Below are 19,551 nucleotides of genomic sequence, written 5' to 3'. Positions count from 1 at the left end.
CCAAATGGGAGTAGATCCTGTCTCGAAGAATTCTCTCCAGACCTCTTAATCGCCTTCTCCCTGTGGCAGTAGAGCTCCACTCGGAGTCCTAATGCGGATTCTGCAGATTAAAGGGCACAACGGACATGATCTTCACCGCACAACGACTACAGGAGAAATGCAGGAACAGCACCAACCATTGTACATGACCGGGGAATCGTGGTGGCATAGTGGTTAGCTCTGCAGCCCCACAGCATAAGGAACACAAGTGTAGTTCCGGCCTCGGGTGACTGTCTGTGTGGGATTCCTCCGGGTACTCTTGATTCCTCGCACAGTCCAAAGATATGCAGGTTAGGTGGGTTAGCCATGATAAAATTACCCCTTAGTGTCCAATGGTTCATAGGTTAGGTGGGGCTACAGGGATAGGGCAGGGGGTGTGCCTAGGTAGGGTGCTGTTTCAGAGGCTCAGTGCTGACTTGATGGGCTGAATGGCCTCCTTCTGCACTGTCGGTTTTATATTCTATTCCATTCTATGATGACCTTCTCTAACCTCACAAAGGCCTTTGATACCTTCAAGCATTTGGGATCATTGAATGTTCTCCTTCATTTTGAATGTGGTGATGATTGCGTCTGGCACATTCAGAGGCCACGCTCCAAGCCTTCACTGAGATATATGAGAGTATGCATCTTCCATTAAACACCCAGCAGACAACGTCCTGTGCTAACCTGCCTGTGCCACACAGTACTGCACCCCCACCCATGGTTATCAAAATCCACGATGAGGCCATGGACAACATGGACCATTTTCCATACCTTGGGAGTCTACTGCCAACAAAGGCAGACATCAAGGATGAGGTTCAACACCACCTTCAGAATGCCAGTGCAGCCTTTGGTCTCCTGAGGAAGAGAGTGTAAAAGAAGACCCGGATCTCAGACTCAGCACCAAGCTCTTGGTCTACAGAGCAGTAGTGATACCCACCCTCCTATATCGCTCAGAGACATGGACTATGTAAAGCAGGTATCTCAAAACTCAGGAGAAATACCACCAGCACTGCCTCTGTAAAATCCTGCAAATCCATTGGCAGGACAGGTGCAGCATTGCCAGTGCTCTCACTCAGGCCGACATCACCAGCATCGAATCATTGACCATGCTCAATCAGCTCTCCTGGGTGGGTCACATCGTTCACATGCCTGACACGAGTCTCCCAAAACACGCTTGGAGCTTGGGCACAGCAAGCTAGCCCCAGGAGGATAGAGGAAATGCCTCAAAGCCTCCTTGAAAAAATGCAACATTCCCACCAGTGTCATGTTCTATCAACTGGCCGAAGTGAATGATGAACTACAGAACATCTAGTTTAAATAATTTATTATAGAACAACTGCGTGATAAAGGTAACTAGGATAAATAAAATCATAACATACTCACACTAATTAACTATTGTAGAGCTACTACAAAAAACGTCTATCCTCCAGCACGACCTACTCCCAACTCCCCAGCCACAGTATCACGGAGTGGGTTTACGCTGCCACCTAGGCCCAAGACAGCCCAAGAAAAAGCATCCAGGAAGTAGGTGAACACCTTGAAGTCAAACGTCGTTGGGGAAAGGAGTGCGTGGCAAGCCGGGCACCCCACCTGCCAACCACCATCTGCCCCACCTGTGACCGAGACTGTAGGTCGTGCATTAGACTCCTCAGACTAATTTTTAGCCTGGAAGCAAATCAACTGCGGCTTCGGGAGACTGCCGAAGAAGATCTGTAAAGTTTAACGTTACATCCGAGTGCGTGGTTCAGCAAAACCAGTCAACAGGGGAAAACCTGAAATATTGGCACATGATGCCATGTCCAACTAACTGATTTGTCCTGTGAAGCTGCCAGCTGGCATACAGATAAGTCGCCAACACAACCCTCCACATCTGTAAAGTGAGGCCCCATCGAATCAATGGTGTAGACAAATAGAAGACCTTCCTTTGATTGCATGTGTCCATCTCCAGTTCTGGCCATCACGTTGGTTGGGATGAGTGCGGGGAGTGAAGTGTGTGTATATGCGGCTGCAGCTTGTCAGCCTCCTGAGTGTCAAACGCGAATCTGGCACCTTTTCTCATTGGAATCGATTTTGTTCCACGTGGTGCCAGTGCCAGCCCATTAATAGTCGCTGAATCGGTTCAGGTGCGGTGCCAAGTCCTGCTGTTGTACAAGTCCAAGAAAATCCTGCACCGGCGTCAACACTTAGGGCACGATTCTCCGCCCCCCACGCCGGGTGGGAGAATAGCGGAAGGCCTCCCGACATTTTTCACGCCCTCCCGCTATTCTCCCCCCCCCCACGCCCAACCCACGCCACGAATCGCCGCTCGCCGTTTTTTATGGCGAGCGGTGATTCTCCGAGGCCGATGGGCCGAGCGGCCGGGCCTTCACGCCCGTTTCAACACGGCAGCAAACACACCTGCTCGCTGCCATTGTGAAACGGGTGCCAGATGCCCGTTTGGGGCATCTAGAGGCCCGATTGGCACAGGAACACCACGACTGTGCTCGAGAGGGGACAGGCCCGCGATCGGTGCCCACCGATCGTCGGGCCCAGCGTCCAAAACAGACGCACTCTTTCCCCTCCGCCGCCCGGCAAGATCAAGCCACCACATCTTGCCGGGCGGCTGAGGAGAAAGACGCCAACTGCGCTAATGCGCAGCTGACGTCCATCGGCCGCGTCAGCCGGCGTGACACTTGACGTGCGGCCTTGAATGACCGTCGTCAAGGCCGTGACGCATGGGGCCGTGCTCCTAGCCCCACCGGGGGGAGAATCGGCCCCGGAAGGGTGAAAGGTTATCTGGGGTAGGCAGCAAGTTACAATCAGATCAGCCATGATCTTATTAAATGAAGGAGCAGGCTCGAGGGGCCCAGTGGCCTACTCTTACTCCCAATCCAAAAGTATGTATATGCATTCGTATATTCCATAATATATCCACATATTGAACACATTCTCAACCTGTCTAATTTCAATGATTTATGCACACATACCTAGGACCCTGTATTGCTACAATCAGCTTGCCTTTGTCTTTTTGAAATCTATCACTATCCTCCTTAATACTTTACAATACATCCAAGATTTTTGTTATCTGCAAATTTTAAAATTGTACCCTGCACACCCAATTCAAGGTCACTAACATAGACCAACAAAAGCAGATGGTCCAAAATCGGACCCCTGGGAACCCCACTCGATTGCTGTCCTCCAATCCGGAAAGCATCTATTCTCCACCACTTTGGGTTTCCTGTCTCTCAGCCAACTTTGTACCCTTGCTGCTGCCGTCCCTTTTATTTCTCGGACTGCCTGAGGCGCTGGGACTGTCGGGCGACGTGGTTGTTCGCTGTCATTTGCAGAGACAGCCATTCCACAGCAGCCAGTGCTGCCATGTTCCATTTAATCCTGACGATGAGCCAAGCTGTCAGTGTTTGCCAGCCTCTCGAAAGCTTTTCCAGCAATCGGCAGACAACCAGAAATGTGGTCACGCTTCCTGCCTTTCGGACATTTATGATTCACAAGAAGTTCAAATCCGCGACTCCGAGAGCTCCAGCTAATTACGGAAGTTTGTTTTTACTTGCAGACGTTCTGTCATGTAAGCATGTCGTCGGTTTTCTAGAATTGAGATAGAGAAAGAACCAGCTGTGGGCTAAATGGCCTGTTTCATCACAGGCTGCTCTGGAATTGTATGACAGCATTAATACCTCACTGGTCATGTCACGACCTCCTGGGCGGGCTAGCGCGCAGTCAATTACGTCCCCACTTGACCTGGAGTCACAATACAAGTGAAATTAGATGTTATTTTAAAATACCTGAGGTCCACGGCTGAGCTCAATAAACTGCAGCCACCGGGTTTGTAATTTTAACACAAATAACCATTTATTATGTACTGCACTATAATTAAACTGACAAAAAATGTAACTGATATTTGATTCCCAACCACCTCCCCCCTAACTCTACCCCCCCACTTTCTCTCTCTCTCTTTCGAATATATTTCCACACACACACACACACAGGGAAAAGGCTGGTTGAAAGGTAAAGTTATTATAATACAATAAAAGGATAAGGATCTTTGATTCAGATAGATGTCTTCCAGTTAGTTTCTTCCTGAAGGTTGGGCCTTCAGTTGGGTGCTGTCTTTTCCTTCTCTTTGTGATGATCTTCACTACAGCCTCACAAAGACAGCAGGGAACCCGGCACCAGAGCGAGGGAGAAATACAGCTCCTCTTCCTTCCAGGTCCAATTGCTTCTGGCAAGATTGTCTACTTTTTCTGTAGCTTCAGGATCATTTCAAGTTTACAAAAAAGATGTTCCAGGCACTCATGGGGTTTTAGAACAATAAAGCAATTCTTTCAGCAAGAGAGACTATGGGCGGGATTCTCTGACCCCCCCCGAATCACCGGAGGGCGGCATGAATCCCACCCCTGCCGTCTGCCGAATTCTCTGGCGCTGTGGTTTTGGCGGGGGCAGGGAATTGCGCCGCGCCGGTCGGGGGCCGTTGGCAGCGCCCCCCCCCCCCCCCCCCGGCGATTCTCCGGCCCGCGATGGGCCGAGTGGCCGCCCATTTTTCGGCTGGCCCCGCCGGCGTAAATCACAACAGGTCCTTACCGGTGGGACCTGGCTCCACGGGTGGCCTGCAGAGTCCTCGGAGGGGCGCAAGGGGATCTGGCCCATGGTGCCCCCACGGTGGCCTGGCCCGCGATCGGGGCCCACCGGCGGGCCTGTGCCGTGGGGGTCACTGTTTCCCTCCGCAACGGCAGCTGTCAACCTCCGCCATGGCCGGTTCGGAGAAGAACACCCCTGCGCATGCTCTGGGATCACGCCAGCGCACGCTGGTGCTTCCGCGCATGCGCCAACTCGGGCTGGCCGGCGGAAGCCCTTCGGCACCGGTTGGCGTGGCGCCAAGCCCTTCCCCGCAGTTTGGCGCGGCGGCAAACACTCCGGTGCAGCCCTAGCCCCTGAAGATCCGGAGGATTCCACACCTTCGGGGCTGCCCGACGTCGGAGTGGTTCACGCCACTCCTCGGCGCCGGAGTGACCCGCCCCACCGATTCGCAGAGAATCACGCCCAATGTGTTCCTTCTCCTTCCAAGGTCCAAACACTTCTGCCCAGCTCTGCCAGAAAGCATCACGCAGGAACCAATCACTGACTGTTGTCAGGCAGAACATTGTTCCTGGCCAGCCACAGGTTGCCAGCCAACCAATCGAACCAACTTCCTCCAAAGCCGGTTCTTACGTTTCACTCGGCGCCAAAGAGTCTGGCTCCTCCTTTCCAAAACAAGACCTGGGAACACAATGTCCTGACAAGCAGGCTGCTTCCGCTTGAGATCTCTGCTTAAAGGCACATTCTGATTCTGGGTCCACAGATCAAAAATAATAAAATAAATGGGAACAAAAGAAATAAACAGAAAGGACTCTTACAATCTGAAAATCACCACCTCAACAGTTGAACCTTCCCTAAAACAATCCCTGCACCCTTTTCCTTTGACTGACACATGTTTGGATCTTTCAGTGGACTACACTTCCATTTTGGTATGAATGAAGGACGTGTTGCTGGAGATTGGGGCCAATTGTCAGACAGGCTTGTTTTCTCAGTCTTTCAGCTCTGTAGGGAGGAGGAGGTTGGGGAGTTATTTGGGAAATCAATTGTAGTGAGGAGGTGTACGAGAGGGTGGAAAATGAAAGGCGGAAGGGTGGCTTGAAGGCTTCTACATGGGAGGGGTAGTGAAGAGGCATGTCAGAGGGACGTAAGCAGATTGGGCAGAAACGTCCCAGAAATCGGCATAGTCTGACAGCAATGGTGGCTTTTCTCGCTGTATCTTGCGACACTTTGTTGAAAAAATGCAGAGGTATGGGTTTCACACTGGATGACTGGCGGTGTGGCCTCTGATTCAGCCTCCCTGCCATGACCTCAGTCCTTCAGGAATCCGGGTGGCATATTGAAAAGCCACAACTGCACAGAGCCAGCACTCTCTGAGGGATTGAAAGGTGCTGGAATGTCACGACTTCCAAAGGCAGGGGAAATGCTGCCCTAAATTCATTTTCCTTGACAATGGCAGCCTTCAACGACACTGGTTCTCATTCTTCTGTAGGTAGGATAAGTGCTGTCTGTATACCCTGGCGAGGGTATATGACGAGGTACATATGAACAATGGCTCAGAGATCTCCCTCCATGTGTGGTGGAGGCCATGCCACCTTTTCATATTGAAGGTTGTGCACCTCCCTTTGCCGAGACAAGTGCCTCCATCGCTTTCTTCTCCTTTATCCTGTCTATCAGCCAGACAGTGAGATCACAAGGCTACATGTGCCTGATGGTCTCCTCACTGCAGCATCGAAGAGAGAGACTCTAGGGTCAGCATCTGTCTTCTAGGAACTTCTCTTGGTTAATTGTCCGACTCTGGCCACATTTCAAGGTTCCTTCATGCATGCCGGAGGGTCCTGGCACCATTTGGATGGCCAGTTTTTAGTTAGCTTGATGCCTGACCAAAACCGGAGCCACCTCTGCCCCACATCACATGATCAACAGCTTTGGCCACTCCTAGAAGACAGATGCTGACCCTAGAGTCTCTCTCTTCGATGCTGCAGTGAGGAGACCATCAGGCACATGTAGCCTTGTGATCTCACTGTCTGGCTGATAGACAGGATAAAGGCTTTGGCCACTCGACTGCAACCTGTGCTGTCAGCTGAGATACGGGTATTATCTAACCTGCACTCCAGGGCTGCGTGGTTAGTTTGGGCCTTGAGGGTCAGTTGCTCAAAGCCTTAAATACAACAATGTAAGAGGTTCTGAGTACCTCCCTTGGTGAGTGTTCCATGCCTACCTCTCACAAAGGAATCCTCTAGCTTGCTCAATTACTCTGAAACCCCAGAAAACTCAGCGTAACTTAGTCTGCGCCTGAGTGAGTATAAGTTCAGGAGCACTCAGTGCCTGAATGGCGCTCGGGAATTTATGTTGCATGAGTGGACATAATTGCTTCAGAGGCCAGACTCTAAGCATGTCAATGGAGCTGATGCTGAACAGCCTCAGCTGTATAAGAACGCTAAAGCTTGAAATACTTGAAATACTAAATGTGTGACCAATTTCTTCACCTCCCCCCACTATGTGCCTGTGTACTTCCTTCAGTATGTGCTTCTTTGCGCCGGATCCCTTCGCCCCCAACACTGGAGCCCTGGCCCTGACACCGGGATCGACAGCCGGGAAGAAGCCTCGTCGGAGACTTGCCTGTGACTCTCCCTCCAAATCTGTAACGCAGCTTCCTGGAATTCCTAGCATTGATCCTCATGAGTGGTGTTACATTGTGTGTACTCACCTCTGATTCGCCCTCAAAGGTCAAGTTGGCAGGTGCACGCAGTGTGAATCACACAGTTCTGAAGTCACGCCAACATGGGATTTAAATTTAACATGGGGCCCCAAAATGAGATGCTAATTTATTTAAAATTAAGTTCCCGATGTTCGATGGTGGGAAACGTGGCCCGCCATTGATGGCAGGAGGAGACAATCGCGTCCTGGATTTATGCCTTTGGGAAACAAAACCAGGGCCTTCTCGTGTGATATTCTGATCTCACCACCAAATACGCCCGACTCGATCGGGAGCGGAACATTCCAACCATTGTTTTGACTTGTCCATTTTGCCTCCCTTTTCTTTCCTTTTACCAGACATTGGCTGGAGTGATGTTTTTTCTGTACTAATATCTCGGATTTATTTGGATAAAGCTGATACTTATGGGAGTGGCACTGAGATCATCGCTGAAAATGTTCAACATCAGGGCTCCTCCCTCAGATACCAGGCCCAGGAGGCCTTTGGCATCCATGGACCTCCATTGGATTGGCCCATGATTTAGTTTGGCAAAGTACTGCAGTCGTTTGCCTCTGCCTGCTGCTGTCTGGCTGACCTGGAAACTCTCCCCTCTTACTGCCTGCCATATTGGAAGGATTTACAAACTGCTAATCAACCTGCTTGGCCACACGATGAACACTATTTCCATGGCCATCAAATCCTGAAGTAGGACTTGAACTCGGAACTTCTGGCCCAGAGGGACGGACGTTACCACTGTGCCACAAGACCTCAATAAATAAAGATCAGGGGCGGAATTCTCCGACCCCCTGCAGGGTCTGAGAATTGCCCGGGGCCGCTGTAAACCCCGCCCCCGCCGTGGCCGGAATTCTCCGCCACCCGGGAATCGGCAGGGGCGGGAATCACGCCGCGCCGGTCGGAGGGCCCCCCGCGCGGTCGACGGGGCCCCCGTGGCGATTGTCCGGCCCGCGATGGGCCGAAGTCCCGCCGCTGTCAGGCCTCTCCCGCCGACGTGGTTTAAACCACCTCTGGTGCCGGCGGGAGCAGGCGGCGCGAGTGGGCCCCGGGGTCCTGGGGGGGGCGCGGGGCGATCTGACCCCGGGGGGTGCCCCCACGGTGGCCTGGCCCGCGATCGGGGCCCACCGATCAGCGGGCGGGCCTGTGCCATTGGGGCACTCTTTTTCTTCCCCCCCGCCACAGCCTCCACCATGGCAGAGGCGGAAGAGACCCCACCACCGTGCATGGGCCGGGGTGACGTCTGCTGACGCTCCGGCGCATGCGCGGACACACGGCGACCGGCGAAGGCCTTTTGGCCAGCCCCGACGCCGGTCGGCGGGGCGCCAAAGGCAGTTGGCGCCGGTCGGCGGAGCGGGAGCCACTCCGGCGTGGTCCTAGCCCCTAAAGGTGCGCACCTTTGGGGAGGCCCGATGCCGGAGTGGTTCTCGCCACTCCAATACACCGGGACCCCCCGCCGCGCCGGGTAGGGGACAATCCCGGCCCAGAGCTGAAATACCCCATGCTGGCTCCCTCCCTGTGTCCGTGGATAATATATTTTTTATTAATTCCCAAAATGTAGTCAAGACTGTCCTTTCTTACCCATCCCTAGTTGCAATGAAAATGTGGAATTAATAGAATTCCTACAGTGCAGAAGGAGGCCATTCAGCCCATCGAATCTCGCACCGACCCTCCGAAAGAGCACCCTGCCTAGGCCCAATCCCCTGCCCTATCTCTGTAAGCCCATAACCTTTGAATACTAAGGGGCAATTTTGCATGGTCAATCCACCTAAATAGATACGAGGAGAACATGCAAACTCCACACAGTCACCCAAGGCCAGAATTGAACCCGCGTCCCTGGTGCTGTGTGGTAGCAGATGATGGAGAGCCTTCTGTTTCATATGATGTGTAACTGGAGTTACTTACAGATTGGGTAACAAAGGCAAGTTTCCTTCCCAAAAGGACTTTAATAGCTTTTAACAAGAATCAATTTTGTGGTCGCATTTGCTGATACCAGCTTCTTATTACCAGATTTCTAAAAACTGAATTCAAACTGAATTGAACTTTTTCCAAACATGTCTGAAGTGGTAGTCCATTTTTGGGGAATTTCATTTTGGGGAATTTCAGTTTGGATTTGGGACGGGATTCCCCGGTCTCCCAGCCTCGTGCTTCTTGGCGGCACGCCGTTGGCTAGCGGCGGGATACTCTCTTCCCACCATTTGCCAATGGGATTTCCCATTGGATCCACCCTACGCTGCCGGGAAACCCGCGGATGGGGGCGTGCTGCCAGCGGGAAAAGAGAATCCCGACGACCGGAGAATAATAGGAACTATTTCAAACTTTAAGAATTTGCTTTCTTACAGAATTGCCATTCTGTTCCTGTAGGTGAATGATGACGTCTTCTTGTCTGAGAAAGCAGGATTGCTCTTTGTGACGATAGATGCATGTTCTGGAGATATTCTGAGCAGGCAATATTTTGACACAGCTCATGGACTGCAGGTGGCTGATTCTATTGCTAATTACATCCAGTCAACCATTCGAGAAAGGTAAGCAGATGGACAATTATTTATGTTCCATAAAGTGCCAACTGTCTTTCTGAGACCAGTTGCGATGTTTGGGATTGATTGAAAAATCATTTTGTGTCCTTCTCAGACAAGGATTGAGACTAGTCCTTCAGGAAGAATAAAAACTATTGTCGCCCGTGCTGCTGGAGACCCTGAGTCGGAGATACTGGAAGATGTTGGGAGGGTGTTTGAGCTTCTGTATGTAGGAACTAACACGGCCCATGGCTTTCTGGCTGGGCATAGTGCACAGGGTCTTCTGCCGGGGTCTGCTAAGGTTAACAAAACAGAAAAAAACATAAGATGGAAGAGAAAAAAAAATGTCCTTTTTCAGAAAAACACACTTGACAAAACATTATTTCAAGTGCCCAAAAAGCTAGCTGGGGGAGATCTCGTGGCGCACTGGGTAGTGTCCCTGTCTCTGAGCCAGAAACTCCGGGTTCGAGTCCTGCCCTAGGTTTGATGGTCAAGGAGGGTGTGTACATAACGGGGCCAAACAAGTTTAATCATTGAACCATAAAAAAGACACAGCATAAAAAGGGTCCATTCAGCCCATCTTGTCCATGCCGATCCAAGTGCCCTTTCTAATCCCATCTTCTGGCACATGGCCCATAGCCCTGTTGACAGCACTTAAAGTGTGAGCGTGTCCACCTGCAAAATCCGCAATGGCTGGCGGTAAGAGCAGGAGAGACTCCTGGTCAGCCATTCTTGATACGGAGTGGTGTCCATCAAGCTATACGTCCCTGGTGACAGACTAACGATGTGTCCCAGGAATAACTAGCCATGGAAACAGACGTAAGTCTGCCTTAAACGAAAGGGACAATGCTGGAAAATCTCAGCAAGTCTGGCAGCATCTGTAGGGAGAGAAAAGAGCTAACGTTTCAAGTCCGATGACTCTTTGTCAAAGCTAAGTCTGCCTTAATGCATGTGGGGCGAGAAAGAAGAAAAAGCTAGCTGAACTGGTGTTGTAAACAAAACACTTGGCTTCACGTAGGTTGCATAAATAGAAAGTATAATTATGTGAAAGTATAATTATGTCAAATGTTAGGAATCTCAAAATTCTGAAACAAAGTTTTGCATTAATTAATGGGTGCAGGAGTTTCCTCCTTCTGTGCTGTAGATGAGGACAAACAAAGGAGAAATAGAAAGCAGTCTGTTTAGCATCAGGGCAATGGTAGAGCTTCAGTGGATAGTCCAAGATTCTGCTGTAACATTATTATTGATCTCCATAATGTATCAATAATCTGATCTTGAGTACCAAATGACTGAGTACAAGCCAAAAGCCCAGCCCTCAACCTAGAAAGGATCCAAAAGAGCAAGATCATTTCAGAGATATATAGAATTTCTATTTTTGAATAGAGATCAATAAATAAAAGAAACAAACTTACTGAGCAAAGAACCCAATGGAAGAAACTGATGGACAAGATTTACATTTTATAACTTTTACTTTAACAATCAAACCAAAATCGACACAAATTTAAATACAAATTAACAAGCAGATTGTATTCAGTCGATAGCATAAATTAGACTTTATTTTGCTGATACAATGAAGTTAGATTTCCCAGATTTACTGCTAGTCCCTTTAGCACATAGACCTCTACGTTCAGCCACCAAGCCTTTCAAAACTCTGCCTTCCTCAGGTGGAGTTGTTGTCCCCACGGCACAGTGGCACAATGGTTAGCACTGCTCCCTCACAGTGCCATGGACCCTGGTTCAATTCTGACCTTGGGTGACTGTGTGGAGTTTGCAATTTCTCCCTGTGTCTCCGTGGGTTTCCTCGGGTGTCCAGAGATGTGCAGGTTAGGTGGATTGGCCATGCTGAATTATCCCTTAGTGTCCAAAGATTGAATGGCGTAATAGGAATAAGTTGGGGGAGTGGGCCAAGATAGGGTCCTCTTTATTAGGGTCAGTGCAAACTTGATGGGCCAAATGGCCTCCTTCTATGATGTCATGATTCAAGATGTCAACCTAGTTCCCAAGCCCCACCATCAACAATATAGCTCTAGTTAATTGATCTCTTCAAAGTAACTGAAGCAGCGGCAGTAACGTTACTTTGCTTAACCCTGCTGCTAAATCCTCCTTTGGGTTTCCTTCTTTTAAGCTGTTCCACATTCACACCCTCTCCTCAACCTTCTTGCCCTGCACTGCTGCTGAGGTATGGGGCGTGATTCTCCGCACCCGGGAGAAATCGTGAGGTTGGCGTCAAAAACGGGCGGGTTTAACGCCAGCCTCTGCCCCCCCGACCGGGAACCGATTCTGGTCCCCGGTCGGGGCTAGCATCCCGCAGCCGTGAACTCCGGCATCGCGGGCTTAACGAATTAAGCCCGCTAGCCAGAGTTAGCGACGGCTGACGCGTCAGATGACGTCAGCCACGCATGCGCGGATTGGACGACTCCAACCCGCGTATGCGCGGATGACGTCATCACGCATTTGCGTGAAACCCGTGCATGCGCGGGCCGGTATGCCCCTCAGCCGCCCCACGAATGGATACAGCGGGGCGGCGGAAGGATAAAGAGTGCGCGGGGTAAGTACCTGCTGCCCGTGATCGGTGCCCACCGATCGCGGGCCCATGGCACTCTTGGCATGGCCGTGGTACTGCCGTGCCAATCGGTGCCATGGTTCCCCAGATCGGGACTTTACGGCCGTTTTTACGAACGGTCAGACCAGGTGTGTTTGACGTTCAAAAAACGGTCATAAAGGCCTTGGAAATCGGCCCATCGGCCAGCTGAGAATCGCTGCTCGCCGTCAAAAGACGGCGGGCAGCGATTCGTGTCGGGAGGCGGGCGTGGGGGGGGGGAGAATAGCGGGAGGGCGGCGGACCAGCGTGGTCGTAAAAATTTACGCCGCCCGCTATTCTCCGCACCGTCGTGAGTGCGGAGAATTGCGCCCATGATCTCTAAGGGCCTTGTATTTTCCCTTTGATTTCAATGAACTTCTGTTTCCTTAGTAACCCAAAATCACAGTCTGATTCCCCAGAAATCTGAAGTCATAGCCAGGAGCCCGAAGTCACGTCCTCCTCTTCCAGAAAACTGAAATTTTAGCTTCATTTTCAGTTCAGGGCTAACTCACAAATGCAAGCTTTGAAACCAAAGTCAGCACACCGACCAGCGCATGTGACAAGCTCTCTGTACAGGCAATCACTCACATACCAAGCGGAAAAGCAAAGGTTAACGCTGAGCTTTATTTCAAGTCAAACTATTGACTGTAGAACAAGACAGTATAAAGTGACATCACAGAATCTTTACATAGAATCCATACAATGCAGGAGGAGGCCATTCGGCCCGTCAAGTCTGTAGCGACCTCTGAAAGAGCACCCTATCCAAGCACCACTCCCCCGCCATTTCCCCGCAATCCCATCTAACCTACACATCTTTGGACTATGGGAGGAAATTGCGTAAGTTGCTGAAGTTTAATTTTGATAAAATCGTCCGAAGAAGGTTTTATAAAAAGTTTCATAATGAACTCCAATCATCTTTGGCAGTGTTTTTAATCCCTTGTTTCTGTTTCTGTTTTTGCAGATCAATTACTCTAGTCTGTTCAAGAGGTGATTTCGGCTGGGCGTTAAACTATGTGTCTTCATCTTTCCTGAGATTAGGTGCTGCTAAGCCAATCAAGCTTTTCAGAGAAGGTGATGCTTTAGATTGTGCAAGTTCTCCATCGATATCTTTAAAATTAACAATATAGATTGGAAATATTCTGATCTGATTAATGGCAATAGATAGAGAATATATAGTTAACAAAGAGTGATCAATATCTGACAGCCTTAGTGTGGAGCTGGAGACATTTAAGAAACGGGTTGATGCCCTAATGGAGGACCCTAGATTTTTCTGCAGAGGTCAATGGGATGGGCTGGAACCCGGCCCTTAACCTGTATGAGTTGAATGCTCCAAACTGGTACTTATTGTAGAATGCAGGGGTAAAATTTAATTGACTTCACCTTCGCCAATCTACCTGTTGCAGATGCATTGTCCATGATGGTATTGGTAGGACTGACCACCACACAGTACTTGTGGAGGCAGTATCCCGCCTTCACATTGAGGACCACCTCTATTGTGCTGTGCGGCACTGCCACTGTGCTAAATGGGATAGTTTCAGAACAGCTCAAAACTGGGCATCAAAATGACGATGTGAGCCATCAGCAGCAGTAGCAGAATTGTATTCCACCGCAATCTATCCCTCTCACTCTACCATTACCACCAAGTCAGAGGACCAACCATGGTTGAATAAAGAGTGCAGGAGGGCATGCTGGGAGCAGCACCAGGCATTCCTAAAAGTGAGTTGCCAACCTGGTGAAGCAAAAACACAGGACTACATGCACGTTAAACAGCAGAAGCAGCACTCAACAGTCCCAGCATCCCAGAACCAATGAACTAGATCAAAACTCTGTGGTACAGCCGCAACTAGTTGCGAAGGCCGGTGGATAAATAAACAATTGACTAGAGGAGGAGGCTCCACAAAGATCCACCCAATGATGGTGGAGCAAAAAAAAGAAAGCTGTAGCATTTGTAACCATCTTCACCCAGACGCGCTGAGTAGATGATTCAGCTCGGGTCTCCTCCAGAATTCCTAATGTCCATGGATTGCAATCTTCAACCAATCCAATTTGCTTCATTGATGTCAAGAAAAGACAGGAAGTATTGGACCAAAGGTAGTGGCCCCTGACTTCCCAGCTGTAATGCTGAAGACTTGCACTCCAGAACTAGCCAGGCCCCTAGCCAAGCTGTTCCAAGTGCAGCTACAAAGCTGGTGTCTATCTGATAATGTGGAAAATTGCATATGTAAGTCCTGTCAACAAAAATCAGGACAAATCCAACCCAGTCAATTACAGGCACATCAGTCTATTCTCAATCATCAACAAAGTAATGGAAGATGTCATTGACGCTGCGATGAACTTACCTGAAACAACCTGCTCACTGATCCTGTTTGGGTTGCTCTGGCCTGACACAGATTTAGACCTCATGGCAGCTAAAGTCCAATAATGGACAACAGAGCAGAATTCAGGAGGTGAGGTGAGAGTGACTGCCCGAGGCGACAAGGCAGCATTTGACAGTGTACCATCAACAGCTCTGACAAAATTGACATAATTGGGAATTGGGGTGGGAAAACTCTCCACTGATTGGAGCCATGCCGAGCTGAAAGGAAGATGGATGTGGTTGATGGAAGCTAATCAAATCAGTTCCAGGACATCACTGCAGGAGTTCCTCAGGGTAGTGTCCTAGGCTCAACCATCTTCAGCTACTTCATTAATGACCTTCCCTTTTCTCAGATGGAGAAATTCACTGGTTGCGCAAAGTTCAGTTCCAATCACAACCTCTCAGAAATGAAGCAGTCCTTGCCTGCATGCAGAAAGACCTGGACAACATTCAGGCTTGGACAGGCAAATGGTCAGTAACATCCCACCAAACAAGTGCCAGGTGATGACCGTCTCCAACAAGAGAGAATCCAGCCATCTCTCCCTCATAATCAACGTCATTTCAATCGCTGAACCCTCCACCATTGATATCTTGGGGGTTACCATTGACCAGAAAGTGAATAGGACGAGCCAGATAAATACTGTGACTACAAGAGCAGGGCAGGGGCTGGGAAATCTGCGGCAGGTAATTCACCTCCCGACTCCCCAAAACCTATCCACCATCTACAAGTAAGGAACGTGATGGAATATTCTCCACTTGCCTGGATGAGAGCAGCTCCAATAACACTCAAGAAGTTCAAAACCATCCAGGACAAAGCAGTCCACCTCATCCACCACCTTAAACATTCACCCCTTCCATTGCAGATGCACGTTGGCAGCCGTGTGTACCATCCACAAGATGCACTGCAGCAGATCACCAAGTTTCCTATAACCACCTTGCAAACTACGACCTCCACTGTCTAGAAGAACAAGGGCAGCAGGTGCATGGGAACGCTACTCTAACTTGGAAATATATCAACCGTTCCTGCTCTGTCGCTGGGTCAAAATCCTGGAAATCCCTCCCTACTAGCACAGTGGATGTACCTACATCACGTGGACTGCAGCGGTTCAAGAAGACATCTCGCCACCACCTTCTCAAGGGCAATTAGGCATGGGCAAAAAATGTAGACCTTGCCAGTGATGCCGACATCCCCTAAATGAATGGAAAAATACATAGGCCCCAGTGCTGAGAATTGTTATTAATTCTGGAATACAAGCTCTCAATGCCGTGAACAACTATTTTCTATGAAGGAAGTCACACCCTTTGTTTCTGTAAGGTTTAGAATTATGCAGCAGAAAGGAAGTACACAGATTTCAAACTATAATCACACAAACCCGGTGTTTGTGTCTGCAATTTTGGCACGTTTCAAATCAGTCAACAAAATCTAGCATCTGTCAACAGATGAACATTCCGTCCCACGCATTAGTAGGATCTGATTATTTTGTGCATTTTATGGGCAATAAAACAAATGATTATTCTCACAAATTCAGTTAGTGAATTGCATATCATTAAAAACCTAGTCTAGCTAAATTACAGATGCATGCATTATTTGCCAGTTCTGAAGTCATTATGGGTTATAAACACCTTGGGGCTGATAGCGTTCATCCCTGGATGTATATATTCACCTGGGCCATAAATAATCCTCACACAGAATGTGCAGAAAATCAGGCAGACACCACTCTGGGACTGCAATCCTCTACGCGCTCATCCAGGCAGCACTCGGGTGTTTAATGGGATTATTCCAGTGTATTACCAGCATTACCAGACTAATACAATATTTGGTATGTGTTAAAATCACTTAATTGGCCTCTGGGATGAGGGATTGGGGGGGGGTGGGCGGGGGGGAGATTGTCAGTCCGATGATGAGAGGCTGAGTAAATTGGGTTTATAAGGCATAGGAGCAGAATTAGGCCGCTTGGCCCATCGAGTCTGCTCCGCCATTCAGTCATGGCTGATATTTTTCTCATCCCCATTCTCCTGCCTTCTCCCCATAACCCCTGATCCCCTTATTAATCAAGAACCTCTGGGAGTTAGGTGAATAATAATAATCACTTATTGTCACAAGTAGGCTTTAATGAAGTTACTGTGAAAAGCCCCTAGTTGCCACATTCCGGTGCATCTTCGGGGAGGCCAGTAAGGGAATTGAACCCACGCTGCTGGCCTTGTTCTGCATTACAAGCCAGCTGTCTAGCTAACTGTGCTAAACCAGCTCCTAAATAAATGATGATCTCATTGAAACATTCGTAATGCGAAAGGGGCTCAGCTCAGTAAGGTAATTTCTCAAAGGTTGTTTCTCCTGGGCTGGGGAATCTAGAATATTGGAGGGGGGGGGGGGGGGGGGGGGGCACCTTCTTAGGATAAGTAGCTGATCTTTTCGGACTGAGATTAAGAGAAATCACTCGACTCAAAGGGTTGTGAATCTTTGGTATTCTCTGTCCTCGAGGTGGTGGATGTTCCATCGTTGAATATATTTAAGGCTGGGTTAGACAGATCTTTGGTCTCTCAGAGAATCAAGGGATACCGGGAGTGGACGGGAAAGTGGAACAGAAACATAAGATCAGCTATGATTGTACTCAATATTGAGCAGGCTCGATAGGCCATCTTGCCTCTATTTCTTTGTCCTTTATCCAAACTCAGATTTTGCTGTTTTAAAAGCTTTCTGCTGCCTATGATTTGCCTTTTTTCAGGTTTTAATTGTTCTTTATGCATCTTTTGGAGAAAAGGTTTTAGTGGCTGAATGGCTGGTACCGCAGAAGCAGATCTGGGATTGATTGATACCTGTTGCTGGTTCTGGGTTGGGGTGTGATAATCTGAAAGTATTTAAGAGGCAGATGGATGCTATGATGGGGAAATGAAAAGTTTATGATGAATGGTCAGATCTGCCTCACCTTTATACTGCTTTGGTGAAAACACTATTCATCTGATCCAATATGCACGTTGCTTCTCATTAAACGTTATATTGTTAACACTTGCTTGACTTGTGAGCATGTTATGCAATGGACATTTCTTTATATATATGGGCAGCACGATGGCACAGTGGTTAGCACTGCTGCCTCACAGCGCCAGGGACCCGGTTTCAAATCCAGCCTTGGGTGACTGTGTGGAGTTTGCACCATCTCCCCGTATCTGCGTGGGTTTCCTCCGGGTGCTCCGGTTTCTATCCACAGTCCAAAGATGTGCAGGCGAAGTGTATTGGTCATGCTAAATTGCCCCTTATTGTCCAAAGGTGTGCAGGTTAGATGCGGTTATGGGTATTGGGTGAGCCTAGCTGGGTGCTCTTTCAGAGGGTTGTTGCTGATTCAGTGGGCCGAATGGCCTCCTTACTGCACTGTAGGAATTCTATGTAAGTGTGTGCTTTCAATATTTCTCTGTACAGAAACTTTTTTGGACAAGCCAGATAAGGAAATATTCCACAGATTCCATTGTGCAGCCTGTAAATAAATTCATGAAAGACAGAAATTAACAATGAATTGTTCATTTTTGATTTTAGGAAGTTTTGCTATGCTAGGATTCAAGGGTCGGCTGAAACCAGCATGGATTAAGATTCAAAGTCACAGTGTTGGACAGCTAGCTGCCTCCTTGCAGCATTATGTCCCATTGAAACTGAGTGAATATGGATGCCCTGGAAAAGTCAAGGAAAACCGGAGAGATTTAAAGTTGTTTCAAGACCTAACATCTTCAAACTAGACTATAAAGTGACCACAAGGAGGAGAGAGAATCTGCTGAATTGCTGCCACTTCTGTATCATTGCCATAAATAAATATATTATGTACAGGAGCAGTGAGCACATGGTCTTATTTTATGGTTGATGAACTCGATTTGATGGTATTTTGGAGTGTGGAGATGGGTGTGCACCATTTTGCTAATCCTGTGTTGTTCCTTGCATCTGCAGATCGAAAATAACTAAACATCTGTCGGAATTCTAGAGAACGAAGAGGTCCAATAAAATCAGATGAACCAGCACAATCTGTCAAGCCCTAACGGGTATTGCAGAGTGTTCAAATGGCTGATAATCTTTGAGGGCAAACATGGCCGATATGTCTTTCAAAATGCAAACAGACTGTTGTGGTTTCTAAAGAATGTTCTGCTGTACTTATTCAGATTATGTTGGAATAAGTCTCATCTTGTTCATGAGAATATTCGAAATTAAGGAAAACAGAACTTTTATATACTTGCAAGTGGCACTGAAATAGTACCACAGTCCTCCGAGGGTTAATAACGTTGAAATCATGCTGTCATTCATTGACTTCTGTTCTGTAATGAATGAGGTTCAAGTACAGCTGCTTTATTGTATAGACCGTGTTAGGTCTGATTTAATTATGGTCTCTGTAGACATACATTCCCACTTCTTAAAATAGAGAAACTTAAAAACTAGCTGGTTTTAAAGAGCTGGTCATAAATTATGATCATGACATATAAAGATTGGGTGTAGCTTACAGAACTGTAATGCAGAACCAACTTAACCTCAGTCCATGTAGCATTACACAAAGTGTTATCATGCGCGGGGGAATTTAATTCAAAGTTTTTCAATCACTTTCTCTGCAGCTGTTCTCAGATGTCGAAGGTTGGGGTGTTCAAAAGTTAAAATTAAAAGGAGAAATAAAGAACTCTGCCTTACATTTGCACAAAAAAGCTACAGATCAATTTAAGTGTTGACTTAAATTGTTAACTTCTTCAATGTAAATCCATTACACACCAAATTTAATTGCAAAAGAGAAACCTTGTTAATAATTTATGTGCAAACTAGACAAAGGCTCGCTCA

General features: G+C 48.4%; 2 protein-coding genes across 7 annotated transcripts in view; both read left to right on the top strand.

Moving 5' to 3' along the window:
* The window catches only part of LOC119974218 (cell surface hyaluronidase-like), a 180,963-nt gene extending 162,397 nt beyond the window's left edge, over positions 1-18,566 (top strand). For all 4 annotated transcript variants that reach the window (XM_038812969.1, XM_038812973.1, XM_038812972.1 and 1 more), the window contains 3 exons: positions 9,662-9,822; positions 13,356-13,465; positions 18,280-18,566. In XM_038812969.1, coding sequence (XP_038668897.1) covers positions 9,662-9,822; positions 13,356-13,465; positions 18,280-18,476 — 468 coding nt within the window. In that variant the 3' untranslated portion in view covers positions 18,477-18,566. The remainder of the gene's footprint in view (positions 1-9,661; positions 9,823-13,355; positions 13,466-18,279) is intronic.
* Positions 1-19,551, top strand: part of LOC119974219 (cell migration inducing hyaluronidase 1) — a 292,877-nt gene that overhangs the window by 91,980 nt on the left and 181,346 nt on the right. The gene's annotated exons all lie outside the window — the stretch shown is intronic.

The sequence above is a fragment of the Scyliorhinus canicula genome, chromosome 12 (genome assembly GCF_902713615.1).
Source record: "Scyliorhinus canicula chromosome 12, sScyCan1.1, whole genome shotgun sequence".
NCBI classification, from domain to species: Eukaryota; Metazoa; Chordata; class Chondrichthyes; order Carcharhiniformes; family Scyliorhinidae; genus Scyliorhinus; species Scyliorhinus canicula.
Note: the sequence above shows the minus strand (reverse complement) of the source record. Positions and strands in the feature narration are given on the sequence as shown.